The sequence below is a fragment of the Lygodium microphyllum genome, chromosome 13, assembly GCF_053477565.2.
Source record: "Lygodium microphyllum isolate KBCC chromosome 13, Lygodium_microphyllum_v1.1.10, whole genome shotgun sequence".
Taxonomy (NCBI): domain Eukaryota; kingdom Viridiplantae; phylum Streptophyta; class Polypodiopsida; order Schizaeales; family Lygodiaceae; genus Lygodium; species Lygodium microphyllum.
In genome coordinates this window covers 65,369,909-65,390,754 of record NC_141147.1, presented here as the reverse complement: position 1 = coordinate 65,390,754, position 20,846 = coordinate 65,369,909, and the positions used below count along the sequence as shown (strand labels likewise).

The following is a 20,846-nucleotide window of genomic DNA, read 5'->3' as shown; positions in this document are numbered from 1 at the left end:
TATGAACAAATCAGCCTACATGATTCCTCAAGGTCGTATTACAATCATTTTAAACATCGGCTCATGAATCTTTTCTCTATAAAATTATTCAAGATTAATAGCCTCATAGATTTGATGGTTTCTCCCAGATAATATTATGTGGGTTCTTGGGGATAACCCTAGCATCTAGTTCCAAACATAGGTTTTCTGGGCAATATAGCTACTCTTCCACATGGTGCTATTTGTAGTGCTTGCAAACAGACTCATAATCTCTCAGGCACTACGTCATCCCCAATATCCAATAATTATTTATCGTATGTAGTATACAAAATGCATATCCTGGTTAATTTTAGTCATTCCACCTAGTGGACTTTGATTCCCATAGGCAAATGATTATGTTGCCAAAAGTTGATCATACACCACCTACCTTGAGGGCATTGCAAAACATTTGGAGGAATAAACATATTCTAAAATCTCAAAGATTTCTTCATAGAATGAATAGTCTTCCAAGTCTAAAGCCACCTGACACATCAATGGGAAGATTTGTCTCAAGCGGGCAACCCCTCATCTTCGATTTTGTGTGGATCATGGTGCATTTCATGGACTATAGTATAGGCAATCAACAAGGTTGAAAAGATAAAACTGAAAACAATGGCAACAAAATCAAATGGCTTGCCATAAACTAGAAAACAACAGCAAACCATATGAGAAAATCATCACTTATTGTGTTAAGGTTCGCTTTACTTGGTAGACTAATGAAATCTATGGCGTGGCACTAACCTGATCGGGCTTCTCATGATAGGAAGACAGAGGGGTGTTTTTCTGCTGTAGGATTTAAACAGCGTTATGGCGCCCAGAATTCTGTTGTGCGGAGATGTTGTGGGCAAGCTCGCCCCCCTCTTCAAACGCGTCTCGTCTGTACGCTTCTCCCGCCCTCAAGCAGCTCATTTTTCGTTACGTTCTGTCTATACGAGTGGTTGTTTCTGTTCTTTGTATCACGAGGCTAACCAAACACAGCTCGCTTCGTGTGGGCCTACTGCGTCAACGACAGCATGAAACTGAGGACGTTTGGAGGGCCATGAAGAGGCAGCCCAGCTTTCAGATTCTTTCATTCTCCTAGAACAAGATTTCCGCTTCAATTTCATGCTCTCATTGATGACATATCGCCGCACGAGGTGAGAATTCAGTCGTCGTATGCGAGTTACGCCGAAGCTGATCCAGTGACTCATATGCTTTTGTGCTGGCTCAAATCGGTTGCGCTCTTCAAGTTTGAGATGAACAAGCTATTTCTTTGAGTAAGCCCAAAGAGATTGACAAGTCTTGTGTTTACTTGCCGAAGCAAAGACCTTCTCCGTAACAGGTGAAACGAGGGCAGCCAAGGCTGTGGCCTTTCTGATTAACAAGTTGCCACTTATGCTTGGCATTTCTGTCATCATTTTCAATCATGACCGCACCTTGGGCTGATTCCCAATGTTGCTGTATCTTCAAGAGGGTTTTGGTGAAAATCGTCCAATTTTGTGATTTTATCAGTCAATCTGATGTCAGGGACGAGTAGGAAGCCATCTATATCGGGGAAAATTGCGGGAAGCAACTAAAACACAAACATGCTGCACAAAATGCAAAGTCGGCAGCCAAAGCACAGATAAATGAACACAACAATTCTTTGCCTTCGATTGCATGTTGCTGATTTTGAATCGGCTAGAGTGCCTGTTAGACACCTCAATTAGTGTGAAGAAGGGCTGCCATGAATGGCAAGTGTAGACTGCGTAAGCGTAAGCAGGACTTTGCTGCCATGAAGATGTACTGGATGTGAAGAAATGAGCCCTAAGTGTTACAAGCCATAGCAGTGTGTGAGTGAGAACCCTAGGGCTAATTAAGTGCACATAGTGTTTGAATCACCATGATGAACAAAAGAACACTTGGAGAGTTGATTGAATTATTATGCATTAAACAAATGAATAAACCTAATGAACATGTGAAGCATATAAGGTGTGATACAACAATGGAAGCTCAAGGAGTAGAGGGTGTGAAGGTATGCTAGGGTTTCTAGAGGAAACACAGAGTTTTTGAACACAACTAAAACATAGTGAACTTAGACGAGTATGAGACACAAAAAGAAGGAGAAGATGTTTTTGATGAATAGATGGATACTGAAATGAATGAAGGAGGAATACATGTGTGGGTACTCAAGGAGATAAGATGTCCAACAACCACCAACTTTGGTGGAAGTGAGCCAATAAAGAGTGCGCAAAGAGTGTTGTTCTTAGAGAATGAAACTTGAGTACAATATTATTTCCAAGAAAGATATCAATGAAGTAGATTGGAGCTAAGGGTGATGAAATTGAAATGTGAGAAGGATCAAAGCTTGCTTGGAAGAGCTATAGCAAGAGAGCAATAGCAAGAAAGAGAGAGACCATATGAAAACTCCAACAGTTACAATGTGTGATCGGGCTCTTTTTTATTTAAACTGTCACTAAAAGAATAAAGAATAAAGTGACGGTTGTTGAGATATCGAGCTCCACTCGTAATATGCCAGGGTGACCGTTGTGCATTTATGTCACCGACTTGTCAGTTGTAGATGCGGTTGATACACCGCCCATAAATAATAGCTAGATGACAGGTATTCTAATCTAGTCTAGTTCGTGGCTCAGTTAGTATGTCACCTTAGTTAGTTGTCTTTGGTTTGAGATCCATATATAGGGTTCTTCTATTTCTTTGTATGAGACTTTATTTTTGGCTTACACAACTAAGAAGAGAAAAACTGTTTTCAGCCTCCATCTTTCTGCGTATTCTTCCATTGTGCAAGTAAGAAAGCTACAAGTGAAACTTCTTCCTTCTTTCCCATAATCTTGACATGGTATTAGAGCCTTGTTCGTGGTAGCAAAAGGAAAGAAAAAGGGCAGGATGTTTACATTGGATGCAGGTATGCCTGAATTGAGTGCAGTAATGTTTGCACATGGGATTGGTGTAGTTGCAGATATTGATATCTGGCATAAACGCATTGGTCATGTTAATGTACAACGACTTAAATCAATGCAGACCCAAAATATTATTGCAGGATTGCCTAAATTCAAGGTTGCAGAAATGCATAAGGTATGTGAAGCCTGTCAGTTTGGAAAACAGGCAAGGAAACCATTTTCTAGACATGTTCACGAGAGTAAGAAGCCATTGGAATTAATCCACTCTAATGTGTGGACTACTAAAGCTGTATCTCTTGGAGGTTGTCATTATTTTGTTACTTTTATTGATGACTATAGCAGAAAAGTTTGAGTGTATTTTATGAAAAAGAAAAGTGAAGTTTTTGGGCATTTCAAAACTCTTAAAACTATGGTTGAAAAAGAAACAGACCTGCAAATAAAATGCCTAAGGTCAGATGGAGAGGGAGAGTATCTCTCAAATGAGTTTGCAAGGTTCCTGTAGGAGCATGGCATAAAGCAGCAATATTCATGCAGTCATACCCCACAACAAAATGGAATTGTAGAAAGGAAAAACAGGCATATTGAAGAGGTATCTCATGCCATGCTCAACGAAAAAGACTTGCCAGATTTTTACTGGGCTGAAGCAGTTGCTACATCAGTCTATATAATGAACATGACTCCCACTGCAGCAATACATGGGATGACTCCAGAGGAGAGGTATACTGGTAGGAAACCAGATATATCTCATTTGAAAATTTTTGGTTGCATTGTCTATGTACACGTGCTAGATGAGTTGAGATTCAAGTTGGATCCAAAAGCTGAGAAGTGCATCTTTATTGGTTACTCTCTGCAGTAAAAAGGGTATAGATGCTATAACCCTTCTACTCGTAAGTTTACAGTGAGTAGAGATGTTTTTGATGAGATGAGTAGCTGGTATAAACCAGTAAATGTGATTGATGATGTAGATGCACAAAACGGTAATGCTGCACAGAATTCACAGCAGCAGTCACAAAATATTAGTGGACTTGGAGCGTCCTCTAGCAGTGGTTTACATTCTTCGCCATGGACAGGCAGATTGAGATCAGGAGAATCTTCTCAAAGCAATGCAGATAGTGGTATTCAGGTATCATGAAAAGGAAAAGAGAAGGTAGATCAGCCCATGTTTGATGTGAATGCAGGTCACTCTTATGTGGATGGTGAATCCAGTGGCTCAGAACAGAGCATTGATGATAAGTTGGGTATTCCTTTTATTGTTACACTTGGAGTAAGGAAGACCAGGGATGTTTTAAGAGCACCTGGGAGTGAACCTACTTTGCGCAGGTCTACCAGAGCTAGGTATCCTGTGGATAGGCTGAAATATGATGGATTTACAGCCATTCACTATGCATATATGGTCAAAGTGATACAGGAACCAGAACCCACTTCTTTTGAGCAAGCCATGGGAAAAGAAAAATGGGAGAAAGCCATGGATGAAAAAATGGATGCCTTGAAAGCAAATGCTATATGGGAATTGGTACCTTTGCCTAAAGATAATAATGCAATTGACTGTAAGTGGGTTTATAAGGTGAAGCACAATGCAGATGGTTCTGTGAATAGATACAAGGCAAGATTAGTAGTCAAGGGGTATGCACAAACATATGGCATTGATTATGAAAAAACATTCAGTTCGGTTGCAAGGATGGCAACCGTAAGAGCAATCATTGCTATGTTTGCATCAAAGGAATGGTGTTTATATCAGATGGATGTAAAGAATGCCTTCTTGCATGGTGATTTGCAAGAAGATGTATATATGGAGCAACCACCAGGTTATGTGCATGCTGTTTATCCTGAGTTTGTTTGCAAGTTGAAGAAAGCATTGTATGGCTTGAAGCAAGCACCTAAAGTATGGTCTGACAAGATAGGACAATATCTTGTTACTATTGGCTTTCAGATTTCCAAGGCAGATTTCTCACTTTATGTGAGAAAAACAGAGAAAGGTATTATACTACTTGTCATTTATGTTGATTTGATTATGACAGGTGACAGTGATGAAGATATCCTTCATGTGAAAATGCTATTGAAACAAAAGTTTGAGATGAAGGATTTGGGAGAGCTGTGTTATTTCTTGGGCATTGAGGTGATTAGATCACCAAGTGGGATACAGCTCTTGCAGAGGCAGTATGGATTGGACATGCTGTCCAAATATGGGATGACAGGCTGTAAGCCTATTTCAGTTCCTTTGGAGCAGAATATGAAGCTAAGCACAGATGTAGGTGAGCTTCTGGAAGATCCTACTATGTACAGACGCATAGTAGGAAGTTTGATTTATATGACTATTACCAGGCTAGATTTGAGCTATGCTGTTGGATTGGTAAGTCAGTTTATGCAGACTCCAAGGAAACCGCATTTGGATGCGGCTAGACGCATACTCAGGTATGTAAAGTCCACATTACAGTATTGACTATTTTATGAGACTGGGGTTCAGATACAGCTGCATGGATACACTGATACTGATTGGGCTGGTAGTATTTTTGATAGACGATCTACCAGTGGATACGTGCTCTCTTTTGGGAGTGCTGCAGTCACTTGGAGTAGCAAGAAACAGCCTACAGTTGCCTTGTCGAGCACAGAGGCTGAGTACAGGGGTGCAGCAATGGTTGCATATGAGGTAGCTTGGTTGCATAAGCTACTTTATGATATGCATCAGCTTACAGATGGGCCAGTTGTCATTTACTGTGACAACATGAGCAGTATACACTTGGCAAATAACCCAGTCTATCATGCTAGAACAAAGCACATTGAGGTGCATTATCACTATGTGCGGGAGAGGGTTTTACTAGGTCTTATTGATCTAGTTTATGTCAGCACAGAGGATCAGGTAGCTGACATATTTACGAAGGCATTGGGCGCAGAGAAGTTGCGCAAGTTCAGAGACCTGCTTGGTATGTAGGAATTGGGATTGAGCTCGAGGGGGAGTGTTGAGATATCGAGCTTCACTTGTGATATGCCAGGGTGACCATTGTGCATTTATGTCACCGACTTGTCAGTTGTAGATGCGGTTGGTACACCGCTCATGAATAATAGCTAGATGACATCTATCCTTATCTACTCTAGTTCGTGGCTCAGTTAGTATGCCACCTTAGTTAGTTGTCTTTGGTTTGAGACCCATATATAGGGTTCTTCTATTTCTTTGTATGAGACTTTCTTTTTGGCTTACACAACTAAGAAGAGAAAAACTGTTTTCAGCCTCCACCTTTGTGTGTATTCTCCCATTGTGCAAGCAAGAAAGCTACAAGTGAGACTCCTTCCTTCTCTCCCACAATCTTGACAACGGTGTCGTGTTGCTGCGCATCTGAGCCGTGAACACCTCCATTTTTGTTGTGCATTTGTGTTAATTTCTGCGTGTGATTCATTGTTTGTGTGATGCATTTTAATAATCCGCAGCCAATGTATATATTCCCTTAATGCATTGCACACTGATTATGTTCTGGAGTTACTATCTGAAGTTGAGAAGACTGACCACAAACCACTCCAACCATGTTTTGACAGTGCCATGGATATGTATTTGCAATTGAAGTGCTATAAAGAAGTGGAGTCATGGCTTCGACAAATTCTTCCCTCATAGCGGTCATTGGAGACGAGGACACCGTGACGGCTTCATTCTAGCAGGAGTTGGCCACGTTGACATTAGGAGGAAGACCAACTATCTGATTGTGGATAACAAGACTACGGTGAAAACAATCGAAGACACCTTTAAGGAGTTCACAACCATATTGCAAATATGATACGGTTCCTGGTCGACAGTTACAACAGGGCAGTGTCTGCCATTCTGGAGATACCTTCCAAAGAGCATCCATGCTGCTCAGGACTCAATTTTGGCACGTGTGAAGCACATGTTCTCTAGTGATCCAAAAGGCAAGAAGTTCTAAAGAAAAAAAAGCTAGCCTATTCTGGGAGGGGGATATTTTTGAAAAGGCAAAAATGGCGGGCTGCGCCTGGATTGGAGAGGGGAAGAGCTGAAATCGTGAAGGGGGGGAAAAAGACGAATGCAGAAAAAGAGCTATGGTCGTCAGAAACTAGGCCCGAGTCTGTTTTGGGGAAAAATGGGAACTCAAGGTGCCCGGAGCAGCAGAAGCCCCTCAAAGTGTCCAAGCCAAGCGAACATGGCTTCATGGAAGTCGCTTGTATTCTTGCAAGAGGGGTGATGTGCAGTCTGCAGCTGTAAGACTTGATGAACCAGGCAATGCAGTCTTAGAGTATGCAGTTCCTCTCAAATCTCCTGATGGTTTTGGCGGACTGTTGGATACACTCGAAAGGCTGGAATTCCCTTGAGACCACTATGAACGAGATGTAGTGGAGAATGATATTGCAAGGGGCTCTGCTCTGCATGTCTCAAGAGCAGCACAACCCCCGGGGGCGAAAGCAGAGAAGCGAGCCAGAAGGAAGCTCCAAGATCGTCCATAAATCCTGCCGATGATATGAAGGGACTGCTCCTGCCTACCAAGATTGGATTGCTTCCGCTCTTCTTGACAAGGATAGGGAAGGTCGTTATTAGCTGCAACATTGAGTCTTAGAGCCACGCAGATCGAGACAAATAAAAACCCAACTTTTTATGGAGACTCCATGGTGTGTAGGATCGATAATCCCTGCTCCTCGTGGTGTGCCTCAAATCACTGTCTGCTACGATATCGATGCCAACGGCATTCTGAATGTCTCCGCTGAGGATAAGACGACGGGGCAGAAGAATAAGATCACGTTCACCAATGATAAGGGGCCTCTGGGCGCATCGTTTCCTTGATCGAGCAGAAGGAAGAGAGCAAGGGCAACGAAGAGCATGTCGCTCTCATCAAGGAGTTCAGGGCCAAGCTGAAGGCCGGACGTGAGCGTGGAATTACCATCGATATTGCTCTCTGGAAGTTCGAAACTACCAAGTACTATTGTACTGTTATCGATGCCCCTGGTCACCGTGACTTCATGAAGAACATGATTATTGGGACTTCTCAGCCATGGGAAAGGAGAAGACACACATCAACATTGTCGTTATAGGGCATGTCGACTCTGGGAAGTCCACGACCAAAGCTCGGGTGCTGAGCGTAAGGCAGATATCAGAGCTTGACACCCTTGGAGCAGACAGATGAGTGAATGTGTGCCTACAATTAAAGTAGATTTGAAGCCTTGTTACAAGAGCAGATTTCAGTGTCTACAGAAAGGAGGTAGTTGTGAGTGTGTATTGTAACAAAAGAGCTTTCAGAGATGGTACTACTACTTGATCTTGATATGGACTGCCCAAGAGTAGAATCCAGTGGTTGGCGTGTTTGATTATTCCATTGGAGGTAGAAGAGGCTGAAGTATTTTGCTTTTGTGAGTTGCTGTGTGGTGGTTCTGTATATGCAGCTCAGACAGCCAGGTTTAATAGAGACTGGAGATGGCACTGGCTATGATGCGAAGGCTACATTTTCTGTTCTTTGTATGCCTGAAGGGCTACTGTAGCTGTAGATAACAAACATCAAGGTTGATTGAATGGTGTATTCATCAGTGGATGTTTCCTACGAACAAGAAAAATTGGTCTTATGCCAATGATAAAACAGGATGAGAAAAATGACAAACACATAGCTGTTTGTTCTGATGATTCTAAGTTTTGACATTACAAAGACAACTGAATCCTTCCTCCACACTGACTTGCTGAATTCTGAATGCAAGCCTATATGCTAAAGACATAACTGTCTTCAAAAACCTGAATGTAAACAGTTTATGTGATACTTCGGATTATCCTGAACATGAATTTCTTGTAACTCATTTGATAAGCAGTATAGTGATCTTTGACATCCAATATTTGAGTTCTTCTTGTTAGCCTCATTTCTTGCTGTACCTTGAACCCCGTGTTCTGCAGCTCTCGCACGATCTCTTTGACAACGGTGATGCGTGTCCACCACCTGCAGTGTGCAGTGGCGGGTACTGTCAGTGTAGTGATGCACGGGTGGCTAGGTAGTGGTACCTTTATCCTCAACAATCTCCCACTTAAAGGTAAATCTACCCTAGTGAGGAGTGAAAAAAAAAAAGATAGTACAATGTACACATGTACAACAAGATGAGGAAAAACGCCATCTCATCCAACGCCCATCAATCTCTTGAGGAAGGCAAAGAAGGCAAAGCTCTCAGTAGTGAGGCTTTTCGTGAGCAGATTTGCAGGATTTTTGTCAGTGGAGATCTTGACAAGGTTAACAGACTTGTCCTTTATGACCCCATGTATGAAGTGATACCTCACCTCAATGTGTTTCGTCTTTGCATGGAAGACTGGATTCTTGGCTAGTTGAATAGTACTCATAGAATTCGAATGCAGCGTAGGTATAGAATCAATCCCAAGGTCATGAGCCAAACGGCCCAATCATATGGTCTCCTTGCAAGCCTCAGTGGCTGCAACATACTCGGCCTCAATGGTAGAGAGAGGTGTACACTTTTGAACCTTGGACATCCAAGAGAACACCTCTAGTATAGGTGAATACATAGCTAGAAGTGGACTTCCTACTATCTGTATGTCCTGCATAATCGGAGTATGTGTACCCCACAACTCCAGTATCTTGGGTGCCATAGCAAATACACATATCTGCTATGTCTTTCAGGTATCTCATGATATCCTTCATATCATCCCAATGTTTCTTGTCAGGTGTAGTCATATAGTGTGCCATAACACCAACTGCAAAGGCAATATTTGGACGAGTGGCTATCATAGCATACATCAAACTATCTACTGTTGATGCATAAGGGATCTTGGCCATCTCGGCCCTCTACTCATCTGTCTGCGGATAATCGGCCTGTGAAACGTTAACATAAGAAAGTAATGGATAGTCAATAGGCTTTATGTCTTGTATGTGGAAATGCTTAAGGACTTTATGAATGTACTCCCTCTGTGAGAGGTAGAGTAGTCCCTGATGCCTGTCGTGCTTAATGTGCATATCAAGAATGTGAGAGACGTGTTCCAAATCCTTCATCTCAAAGCTCTTATTTAGCTGAGATTTAAGAGCATCCAACTCATTATGAGCTCTCCTTGCTATCAGCATATCATCCACATAAAGTACTAAAATAAGCAATGAGTCATTATGGATTATCTTCGTGTAAAGACACGGATCCATAGCACTCGTGCTGTAGCCTTGTGACTGTATAAAGGCATCAAACTTATGATACCACTTCTTAGGTGCCTGCTTCAAGCCATAAAGACTTTTCTTCAACTTGCATACTAGGTGTTGCATGTTAGGTTTTGTAAAGCCCTTAGTCTACTCCATGCAAATCTCATTATGCAAATCCCTATGTAAGAATGCAGTCTTGACATCCATCTGATACATGTCCAAGTCAAGCTGCGTGACTAAGGCTAAAACCAAGCGTAGGGTGGTCATTTTGACCACAAGAGAAAAGACTTCATCAAAGTTAATTCCATGCTCCTGCTTAAAACCCTTAGCAACAAGTCTTGCCTTATAAGTCGGCTTGGGGTGCCCGGGGGTACTTTTCAGCTTGTACACCCATTTGCATGGTAAAGCTTTCTTGCCGTTAGGCAATACAACCAAATCCCAAGTCATATTTTTATGCAGGGAGTCCATCTCAGACTGCATAGCCCTTTTCCAGGAGTGATTGTCACTCTTGCGCATAGCCTCATCATAGGTGAGAGACTCTCCTGCATCTGTAACCAAGACATAATGCATCGAGGGCTCAAATCTATCAGGTAGACGTCTAGCTCTAGTAAACTCTCATTGTAGGCTTTGCAGCATGTCTAGCATCTTGTCCAACACCTTGGCCATGTGTACCAATTGTTGCTGCAGGTTGTTCAAATGGCTGTGTAGGAGCACGTGGCTCCTCTTGGAATATAACCTTGTGTATCTCTACGACATTCTCAGACTGCCTATGCATCTTGCCTTCATGGAAGACTACATGGCTGCGAATGACTTTCCGCGCTTGCAGATCCGAAAGGCGGTAACCCATCTTGCCTGCATCTCCATAGCGAAGGAAAATGCATTTGACACTCTTAGGATCCAACTTAGTCTACCTGTCCTTGGGCACATGGTAGAATGCCTCACATTCAAAGACACGTAGATGTGCATAAGACGGAGGTTTCCCAGTCTATACCTCCTTTGCAACCTGAAAATCCAAACTATTGGAAGATGATCTATTGATGACACGCACAGTTGTATTGACTGCCTCAGCCCAAAAGCTCTGTAGTAGGCATGCATGGCTAAGCATATTGCGTACACGCTCCTGGATGTTTCTATTCATCCACTCAGCCAAATCATTCTGGGGTGGGGTATAGAGGGCGGTCAACTGATACTTAATATCCCTCTCGTCACATAGCTGCTCAAAGGCATGTGACATATTCTCTCCCCCATTGTCTGTCCTAAGGCATTTCAGCCTATGCCAAGGCTGGTTCTCAACCAATGTAAGCCATCTTTGAGACACAACCAAGACGTCTGACTCAAGCTTAATGGGGTAAGCCCAGATTTTACGTGAAAAATCGTCAATGAACGTCACAAAATACTTTGTACCACCCATAGATTGATAGGACATGGGCTCACAGACATTCGAATGTACCAATGTTAGGGGCTTACTCATCCGTGTTCTACCAGACTTTTTATGCGTATTCTTAGTCTGTGCCATAAAGACAATGCTCACATGAATCAAAACATACAAATATATGTGGGATGGAATTGATTGACAAAATATGGTCAACAGAGGACCTATCAACTATAAGAGGATAGAGGTTGTCAGCCTTGGCATCTCTAGTAAGCACAAGTCTGCCACCACGGATGATCTTCTAGGTAAAATTCCCAAACAAAACATGAAACCCAGCATCATCAAGTTGCCCTACAGACATAAGACTACGTGTAAGCGCAGGTATATGACATACATCCTGTAACATAAAAGTACTGCTAGTAGAGAATTGCAGCTATACATCCCTAATGCCAACAATAGCAAGTGACCTGTCATCACCCAAGCGAACTGAACCAGAGACAGTGCGCTAGGAGTGAAACCATTTATGGCATGGTATAACATAAATGAAGTACCAAAATCCAAAAGCCAGCACTGTGCATACATAGAGTGAATCTCGATCAATGGCATAGCATCACAAGAACTAGCTGCAAGTATGTACTCCCCGTTGGAGTCATCAGTCTGCATGACATTTATCTCCTCAATTTTCACATTGGATTTTGCAGGCATAATACTGCGATTAGAGGACTTTTCTTGTACCTTGTCTTTCCCCTTCTCTTTGCGCTTCTCATTGTGCAATTCATGACACTGTGGGCGTATATAACCCTTCTTGATGACATGTCACATTAGCATTTCTTCCGCAAGACTTGCTGCGTGACTTACCACGCGACTTAGACCTAGACTTCTGTGAGTCTCTGCCATGGCCATTTCCATGGTCATTCTTTCCATTACCATCTCTGCCTCTAACAATCAAAGCATGCGACACACGAGAGGCATCCAAGTTCTTACGATTGATCTCTTACTGCAGAAGAACACTCTCTACATCAGGTAAGTTTAAAATAGTAGCAGGAGCACATAAGGTAGTGCGGAATACATCCCATGACTCACTCAGAGTCCCAAGCAAAAACAATGGAGTAACCTCATCATTGAAGGTAATGCCCTGCGAAGTGTAAGTTCTTAAGAATAGCATGGAACTGGCTCAAATGAGCAGACATTGTTATATTCTCTTTCATGTGCAGGTTCATAAGCTGCTTTAGTCAATTTATTAGACTTGTTGGACTTTTCTTGTCATAGAGGTTCTTAATTTTATCCCAAAGCTGCCAAGCACTCCATGCTTCCTCAACCACATTGTAATGCACCCGTTTAGTGAGAGACAAGATGAGGGTGGACTTGCATAACTCATCAAGCTCATCCCATTTGCCATTAGTCATAGTTTCAGGCTGCTCGCCATGCATCCTTAGTGGCTTGATCTGAGATTTTTGCACCAATACCTGCCAAATCTGGCTCTTCCAATAGGCATACTTCGTACTATCAAGCTTAGTGATGTTGAAGATAGCATTGTCAGTGGAAGAAGATGCCATATTGCAATTCAAAATGGTGCAGACCTTTCAAAACTGCTTGCTGTTTTTTGTTGTAAACAGTCAAAATACCACCAAAACCAAGGCAAATATGAAATGAAAGCTAATGATGCTGTCCACCAAGTACCATCAAAAGTACATAAAATTAGGATGATTAAGCATGAAAATTCCATGTTAGTCCATGCATAAGTGCTTGCTGAAATAAATTACGGCCAGGTACAATGAGAGCCAACTGTAGGTAAAATGAATGTACCATCAAAAGTACATAAAATCAGGATGATTCAGCATGAAAATTCCATGTTAGTCCATACATAAGTGCTTGTTGAAATAAATTACAGCCAGGTACAATGAGAGCCAACTGTAGGTAAAATGAATGTACCAAGTCAACCACTAACTGCCAAAGAATAACCGGCATCAAGCGAGCTTAAATCAGTAAGTGACAGTCATATGGACATTGAGCAAATACCCAAGCATGTCAAAATAATCCATCAGTAAGCCGGCACACCCCTTGTGTAATAGGGTACAGTGTACACAACACTGGCAAGACCTGACACAAAGAGGTGTATGCTCAGGGAGTGCAAAGCCCAAATTAGTCCAAGTACATCTGTGAGGACCATGGCATATCAACCATGCAACATCCAAGTGAAGATCCCAGTATTAAGTATACGAATGCTCAAGTAGCATAAACCGCCTGCTCCCACTAGCACGAAAGCCGTAAATATCAAGCAAAGAAGCTCAACAAGGGCATATGATAGCACCAATGCTAGAAGATCCAAGATCAAGCATCAATAAGACCTCATGAGCATATAGGCCGTGTAGCATCCGTACATAGCATCCATAGACATAAAGTACATCCAAACTATAAATCTGGCAAGTTGAGAAATAGCCAAAGTAAGCTCTGGGCAATCAAATGTCAAGCCTGTCAGTAGCATCCAACTCCAAATAATGTAACAGGCATGTAGTAGTGGCATAGGCCAAGCATGTCAAGACTAGTTAGACATAAGCAAAGTACATGCCATAAGTACATCAGAGATGAAGATCCCAATGCTATGCGAAGCGAGCTCTAGCTCAACTAATGATTCGAGAGTAAATCCAAGCTCTATGTTGATCCCTGAGAGTCACTACATCAATGTGTACATCCAAGACATAGCCTGAATCCAATAATCATATCCAAACATAAGCAAATAAGCTTCAGCCCTGAATATTCCAGCAGCAAATAAACGTCCAAAACTGAGCAAACAGTGATTCAATCCAAGCTCAAAACCATAGGCATACTTTTTCATATGTATAGGCACCAATCAGGCATCAAATGACTATGTAGCATGAGCATAAAGTGTAATGACAGGGGGCTGCCCTGTTTTGGGCTGCCTGTGGACTGTGTGAAACAGTCAACGATTGAGCAAATTCAGCCCCAAAAGCATCTCATATCATAGGCATACATTTTCCTAGCATTCGGGACTAACCGAGGAACTAATGTCAATGCCAACCAAGCATAAACATATAATGTTGATGTAACACTGTTTGTGGCTGTCTGTGGATTGTGGAAAACAGTCTTGGAATTGAGGTAAATCAGTCCATAAATCAATGCCAATGATAACCACTAATGTCGAGCATCAAGGGGTTGTTCCCAAGTGCCAAATGAAGTGTTTTCAAGCTGCCAATGAGTGCCAAGGGAGGGCTGAAGTAAAAAACAAATTTTTTTGCAGGTCTTCAACCTGGCCCAAACTGATCTGGGGCCTGGGGAAGGGCTGGGCAAGGTTGGGGGAGTAATCAAGGTTCCCCAGGAGCTCCCTCTTGAAGGGCAAAGTCATCGGTAGAGAGTAGGCATCACAAGAAGTAAGAGGACATGGTTGCCCTGCTTTATAAAACCTATGGATTGAAGTAAAAATATCAAAAGAGAGCCCCAATACCTTTGAAGGAATGCTTTGAGGGTGCCCAAATGGGCCGGGTAGGTGCTTGGGAAGCCGAGGAGTGACAGGAGCTCGAGAGAGTCGGCTATGGTTGTTGGAAAGGAGACCCAATGAGTGTAGGTAATCGATAGGAAGCTGAAGGAGTCATGAACCAAGTCGGAATGCTTAAGCAACCATGCTGTGATACCAGTTGAAAGGTGAGAATGATCAAAGCTTGCTTGGAAGAGCTATGGCGGGAAAGCAAGAGCAAGAAAGAGAGAGAGACCAAATGGAAACTCCAACAGTCACAATGTGTGACCGCGCCTTCCTTTATTCAAACTGTCACTAAAAGAATAAAGAATGAAGTGACGGTGACGGGCGCTCGCCACCTTCAGTGTGCAGTGGCGGTGAAGGTGTGCAGTGGCGGGTACTATTAGTGTAGTAATATACGGGCGGCTAGGCAGAGACGCCTTTACCTTCAACAGAAACATAACATTTGAGGGCTAGTTGAGAAAGAAGACTTGTTGCGCCGTGCGATCAGTTGTTACTTGTCTTAGAGCTCATCTGGTGGCTCCCCTTTCCTTCCTCAACCTTTGAATGTTGCCTCCACACTCAAGTAGTCCTAAGCAACCTTCTCTCAACTTGCATGGGCAAGCAAGTGGCAACCTTTCAAAAGTAAATTTCAGCATTAATTAGTTGGTTGATCTTCAAAATTAAATTTTTGAAAATTTATTAATTATCCATTTGGCCTTGCCCAAGAATTGGGCAGTACCCAACCTCATTTAATGTGCTAATCCCCATGGAACATTTAATTGTTTCAACATTAATTGGCTTAAAACTAGCATTAATAAATCAATTAATGCTTAGTCCCAATGTCACCACTTGATATCTTAGGGGCCCAATTAATGGCCTAGATCCAAACTGATGCTAGGTTCCCCACAAGTACCACAAGTACTTATCCAACATAACTTTATATAACTTTTGCCAATGTCACTCATGGATTCCTTGGGGTACTTAGGTCATCCACATGCCTTGATTGGTTCGAACTTCACACGTGTCCCTCACGTGTGCACAACTTAAAATGCCAAAGCTAAGTAGTAAAAATACACATCCTTGCGATAGGAGCGGTTGGCAACAAGTGGAAATCAAAGGGTGAAGGTGCATCAATTGTAGAATGATGGTTGTAGGTGTTGAGAAATAGTAGGGTTTTCAAGGAGAAACACAGAGTGTACGACAAACATTGGGACAAAGAAACTTAGAGAAACTAAAGAAGAAAATGAATGAAGAATGAAACACATTGAATCATAATAAATGGATCGTCTTGATACAATGGAACAGAACTTGGAGATAATTGCACTATCTTGGTTGATTAGCTGGTAATACCTGGAAGAAATTTGCATCATGAAAGGAGAAAAAAATAGTCCTTCAAGCGGAGGTATCAATGATGAGGAAAGGAGTTGCTCTATGGAAGGAGTGAAACACAGTAATCGAATAGATTTAGTTTCCACCCATCCCACCCATTCACTATTCTCTTGCAGAGATTTGCGTCTTCCACCATTCACCACATTGGGGGGATACTGATTCATTAGGCACGTAATACAGAGGTTTAAATCCTATCTCTTAATTGGTTGGCGGTATGTAATGCATTTGGGCATGGTTGGCGGTATGTAATGCATTTGGGCATCGTCTATGTGCTCATATGTTGGGTAGGTGAGGGGACGTGTGGGGGTGGATATTATGGTAGTAGAGCAGCGTTGGTAGTAAGGATCACATGTATAGATTAAGGAAACATGGTGAGATAGGTCATGGTGATGGCATGCAAGGTTATGGGCATCAAGTCGTCAAAATCCTTAGCCGGCTAATTAGATTGCACATTTAAAAAAAAAAACATATTGATGATGTGACACTTAATAGAGTTAAACAACCTTTTCATTAAAGGTAGTGAACTTAGGTGTATTGTGTTGGGCAATTGTGAACAAGAAAAAGGGTATTAATTGCATTTCTGAAAAGGAACAAAAGCGCAACATGGAGATAACAATGGATCATCATTGTGGTACAAACAATGAGTTCAACAAATGTAATCTTGTTTTCCTTTTGTTTGTGCCTATTGTGAGGAGTAGCAAAGAGAAGTCCAGTTGGCAAAGTGGAGTCTTTGTGAGATCATGATTCAAAGTGTTTATGGTAGATCGTGTTTGGAGATTGATCAAGGACAAGTGTGCGGCATAGAAGGGCTGTTTTTGGATCAAAATGTCTTAGTGTTTTCTGTACATACAATATATTTTTCTCCCCACAAACTCTACCATTTCTTTACAATATCTTCATGCTATTTTAGCTAAGCTTAGTGCTTATGGATAAAAGTAGCGAATACTTTGGTACTTTTGAACGAGTACTTGAGTGCGACCGTCTCTAAGAGGGCTCCCTTAGATACATTTCTTAGCCCTTAGCTTTCTGCTTTCTAGGTTTGAGTACTTGGATGTCATGTATATACACACATTGTAACCAACCTTTTGTATATTAATTGTTACCAAGACACATTTGCTTAATGATTCAAATTAATTTGATACTCGTGTACTTTGAAAGATGATTTGTATCTTTGGAGCGTTTCAAAATATGACTTAATGCTTATCTTTCTATTTAAGGTTGGCCAATGGTCAAAATGTTCTATAATTATATTGGGGCATCATTGTCGAGATGCCCAAAAGAAATTAAAAGTTTAAGTGGGAAATTAGATTGCTAGAAAGCTTAGATGACTCAGACTTTTACACTCAAATAGTCACATATTGACTAGAAATTCATATTATGAGTGGTTTCAAAAAGTAAAACTAGAAATAAGATGCTCATGATCAAAGAAACAAACCATAAATCTATGAAGCTATATAATGAAGCTCTCTAGAATTTAAATTTGGTGGCTCAAAAAATTTAGGAGGTTACTATTTTTGAAAGTTGCTCAAATGGAAATTCTGTTGGCATCAAAGGCCCTGGAATTTCGCAAGGAACAATTTTGTTTTTAGCAGTTACTCAAATTCTTAAGAGGATTTTAGAGTGGAAGGTTTAGAAGCTTCTTTCTTTAGAAATGTGACATGCGGCATTTAGAACAGGACATGTCATTTTGAAAAGACAAGTGTCCTTACACTTGCCATTTTCAGCAAACACTTATCATTTGTAGCCTCTACTTTCCACTTTTGAGTACCCAAGCCCTATATCTAAATATTGGAGGTCTCTCTCTTCATTTAGAATAAGCTCTCGTGCTGAAATTTTAGCTATATTCTTTGTACTCTCCTATCTATCTCTCATTCAAGAAGCACTTTCTACTTAGCTTGATCTAATCCAAGCACTAAAGAATAAAATCAGCTTGTTGCCTGGAGTTTGCAGAAATTAGGGTTTCAAAACCCTAATTTTCAGAATTGTAGCAAATCAATCCTTTTGTATATGGTTCAAGCATTGGGTGCTTGTGGTTTGTCTCAATAAATTCATGTAAAGGGGGAGGAGCCGGTTTCCCTCTATGTGGTGTCGACTCTCTCTCTCTCTCTTTCTCTCCCGCAATTTTTCATGGTGATAATTGATTGAGTTGGTTAAGTTCAAAGTATTGTCATTCTTACATTCTTCCCCATGCTTACACACACCCAGTATCACAAGAGGGGCAAGCTTGTGTTTAAAGTAGCGCTACTTACTTCTATGGACTATTTTGTCAAAATCAAAGGATATTGTTTGTGTGATCCTTGTATGAATAAAGTTTTTTTAAGGAGAAATATGGTTTTTGATAAGAGAAAGAATTGCAGACACCTAAGTCCACACCTCTTACTATTCCTACTTTGTCTTTTGAGTGAAATCTACTTTGTCTTTTGAGAGAAAGAATTGCAGACACCTAAGTCCACACCTCTTACTATTCCTACTGTGTCTTTTGAGTGAAATCTACTTTTGGCTCTTGACTAGCTTTTAGAGATATTTATCTCTAGACTGTCTCCTTGAGACCCGTTAAACTCATTGGTACCAAGAGACCATGTGGGATTTGACGGTCCTTCCATTGAACATTACCCTATACGGTTTGGAAACTCTATCGAGCTTGTGCTTGAGAAATCATGACTGTAAATATATTCCAGGTTTTGATACATTTTCCTAGATTTATCAGCCCATACCATGGAGAGGGACTTGTTTTCCATCTCATGGGCTGCTTGTTGATGCCCTTTGTTCCATGGCTTGGGCTTCCTAGCTATACTAAGTGTCACTTAAGAGAACGAAGATAGACAATACACCTAGCCCATGGCTAAGGTTTCATAGGGCACTTAATACAATTAGTCCTAGTGAAACCAGCCTTTCTCCTAAGATAGGGTGGTAAATAACCTGATTAAGCACTATTTACAATAATTAACAAATTCACAAAACTGAAAAGTACACTTTACCTTATAATCTTGGACATTGGACACCCTGTTGACCCCAAAACTGGCGTCCCTTTCGGTATTTATTTAACTTAATTGAAGAAAAAGTTGATGTACAATGGGATTCTCCCAATTCCTTTCGGTATTTCAACTCCCCTTGCTGTTCAAAATGACTAGCAAGTCTTCAATTTGATTTTCCCCTTGATTTGGGCAATCAATTAGCCTTCAACCGCTTTGATGGAGATGGAAAAATGCCCCAAATTCAATTATTTGCTAGTCCCTCCACATGAATAGACTAAAAACAACTTCAGCCTTGTTGAATCCAAGTCTTGGAGCTTCCAATTTTTGGCATGTTTCTCGGGATTGTTACTAAATCCTAATTTTTGTGGGTTTACAATAGAGAAATCTGAAATTTCTCAGCCTTTGATAATCCCAATGCTGTAATCTTTGGAGCAAGGCTGTAGAAAGGCTGGGAGATGAGAGAGATGCTGAGGAGAGAGAAAATTCAGACTTTCTTCGCGAAGAACTAAAGAAAATCAGTCATTTACTATTGCTGCCTTGTCTCAACAGCTTGTAAATGCAAAGAACTAAAGAAAATCAGTTATTTACTACTGTTGCCCTGTCTCAATAGCCTGTAGATGCTGTCACCTACTATTGATTGGTCCTCCTTCCCTGGTTATCTCAAAATGTCCTCCAATGGCTGCAAATCAAACCAGTAGCGTCTCCTCTCTTTCTCTTGTAGGCTGAATATACTAAAAATGCCTCTCTCCAGTCTCTTAAGACGTTTTTCAGTCTTGCATGGGTATTTTTGACAAGTGGCAGTCTTTCCAAATGATTTTTTCAGCATTATTCATAATTAAATATTAATTTTTCAGTCTTTAAATACTGAAAAATAATCTAATAATTATTTCGGTGCCTTGAAAAAATAATGTGACTAGCCAATAATAAAATTGGGTAGGCAACTTTCATTCTCGAGTGTCTCTGCGTCTCTTCTCTAGTGTCACCAATTGATACTTATGGCCAAATGAATGACCTAAGCTAACAATTGACACAAGTACCCGTGCGGTGTAACTTATAGCAACTTTTGGCTTTGATATCCCATGATTTCCTTGGGGCTTGGGCTCGTAAATTTACTCTAACCCTAGTTACACCTCATATGCACAACATTTACTTAACCATGTGATTAAAAATTAGTCCACATGCTAAGTGAGGTTTCAAAAATACATGTCCTCATGACAACCCTCCCTCTTAAAATCCTTGCAATCGTCCACGATTGCATTGCCAAATGCATCAAAATAGTGGATTGGAATTTCCACAAGGCATCATAGTTAACACAACATTGCGCACTGTTACTCAACCATTCCATATGCCAGCATGTGCTGAAAATTACCAACCAATCATAACATAACATAAGACTCACAGAAAATCTCAAAAACATTACCAAATTATCATGTGACATGTCTATTTCTCATGAGCTCAACTCATGTGGCAAGACCAAACCATAGCACAGCATAACCAAGCATAAACCATGGCTAAAACATTAGTGGCATTATAACATATGCTATTGTCCATGGAACCAGATGTAAACCATTGAAAATTGAGCATAATCTGATCATAAACTGATCACTTGCTGATCTGAGAACTGATCACAAACTG

General features: G+C 41.2%; 1 protein-coding gene across 3 annotated transcripts in view; it reads left to right on the top strand.

Moving 5' to 3' along the window:
• The first annotated feature begins 697 nt into the window (after positions 1-697).
• LOC148026719 (CwfJ-like family protein / zinc finger (CCCH-type) family protein) overlaps positions 698-20,846 on the top strand; it is an 84,131-nt gene continuing 63,982 nt past the window's right edge. The window contains exons 1-2 of one of the 3 annotated variants that reach the window (XM_087691215.1): positions 759-897; positions 1,031-1,154. Coding sequence is in view for 1 of the 3 variants with exons in the window: in XM_087691214.1 (XP_087547340.1) it covers positions 826-897 (72 nt within the window). In the remaining 2 variants the exon portion in view is untranslated. Of the gene's footprint in view, positions 898-1,030; positions 1,155-20,846 lie in introns of all 3 variants that reach the window. The other 2 variants (XM_087691214.1, XR_015692882.1) reach the window with 2 other exon arrangements.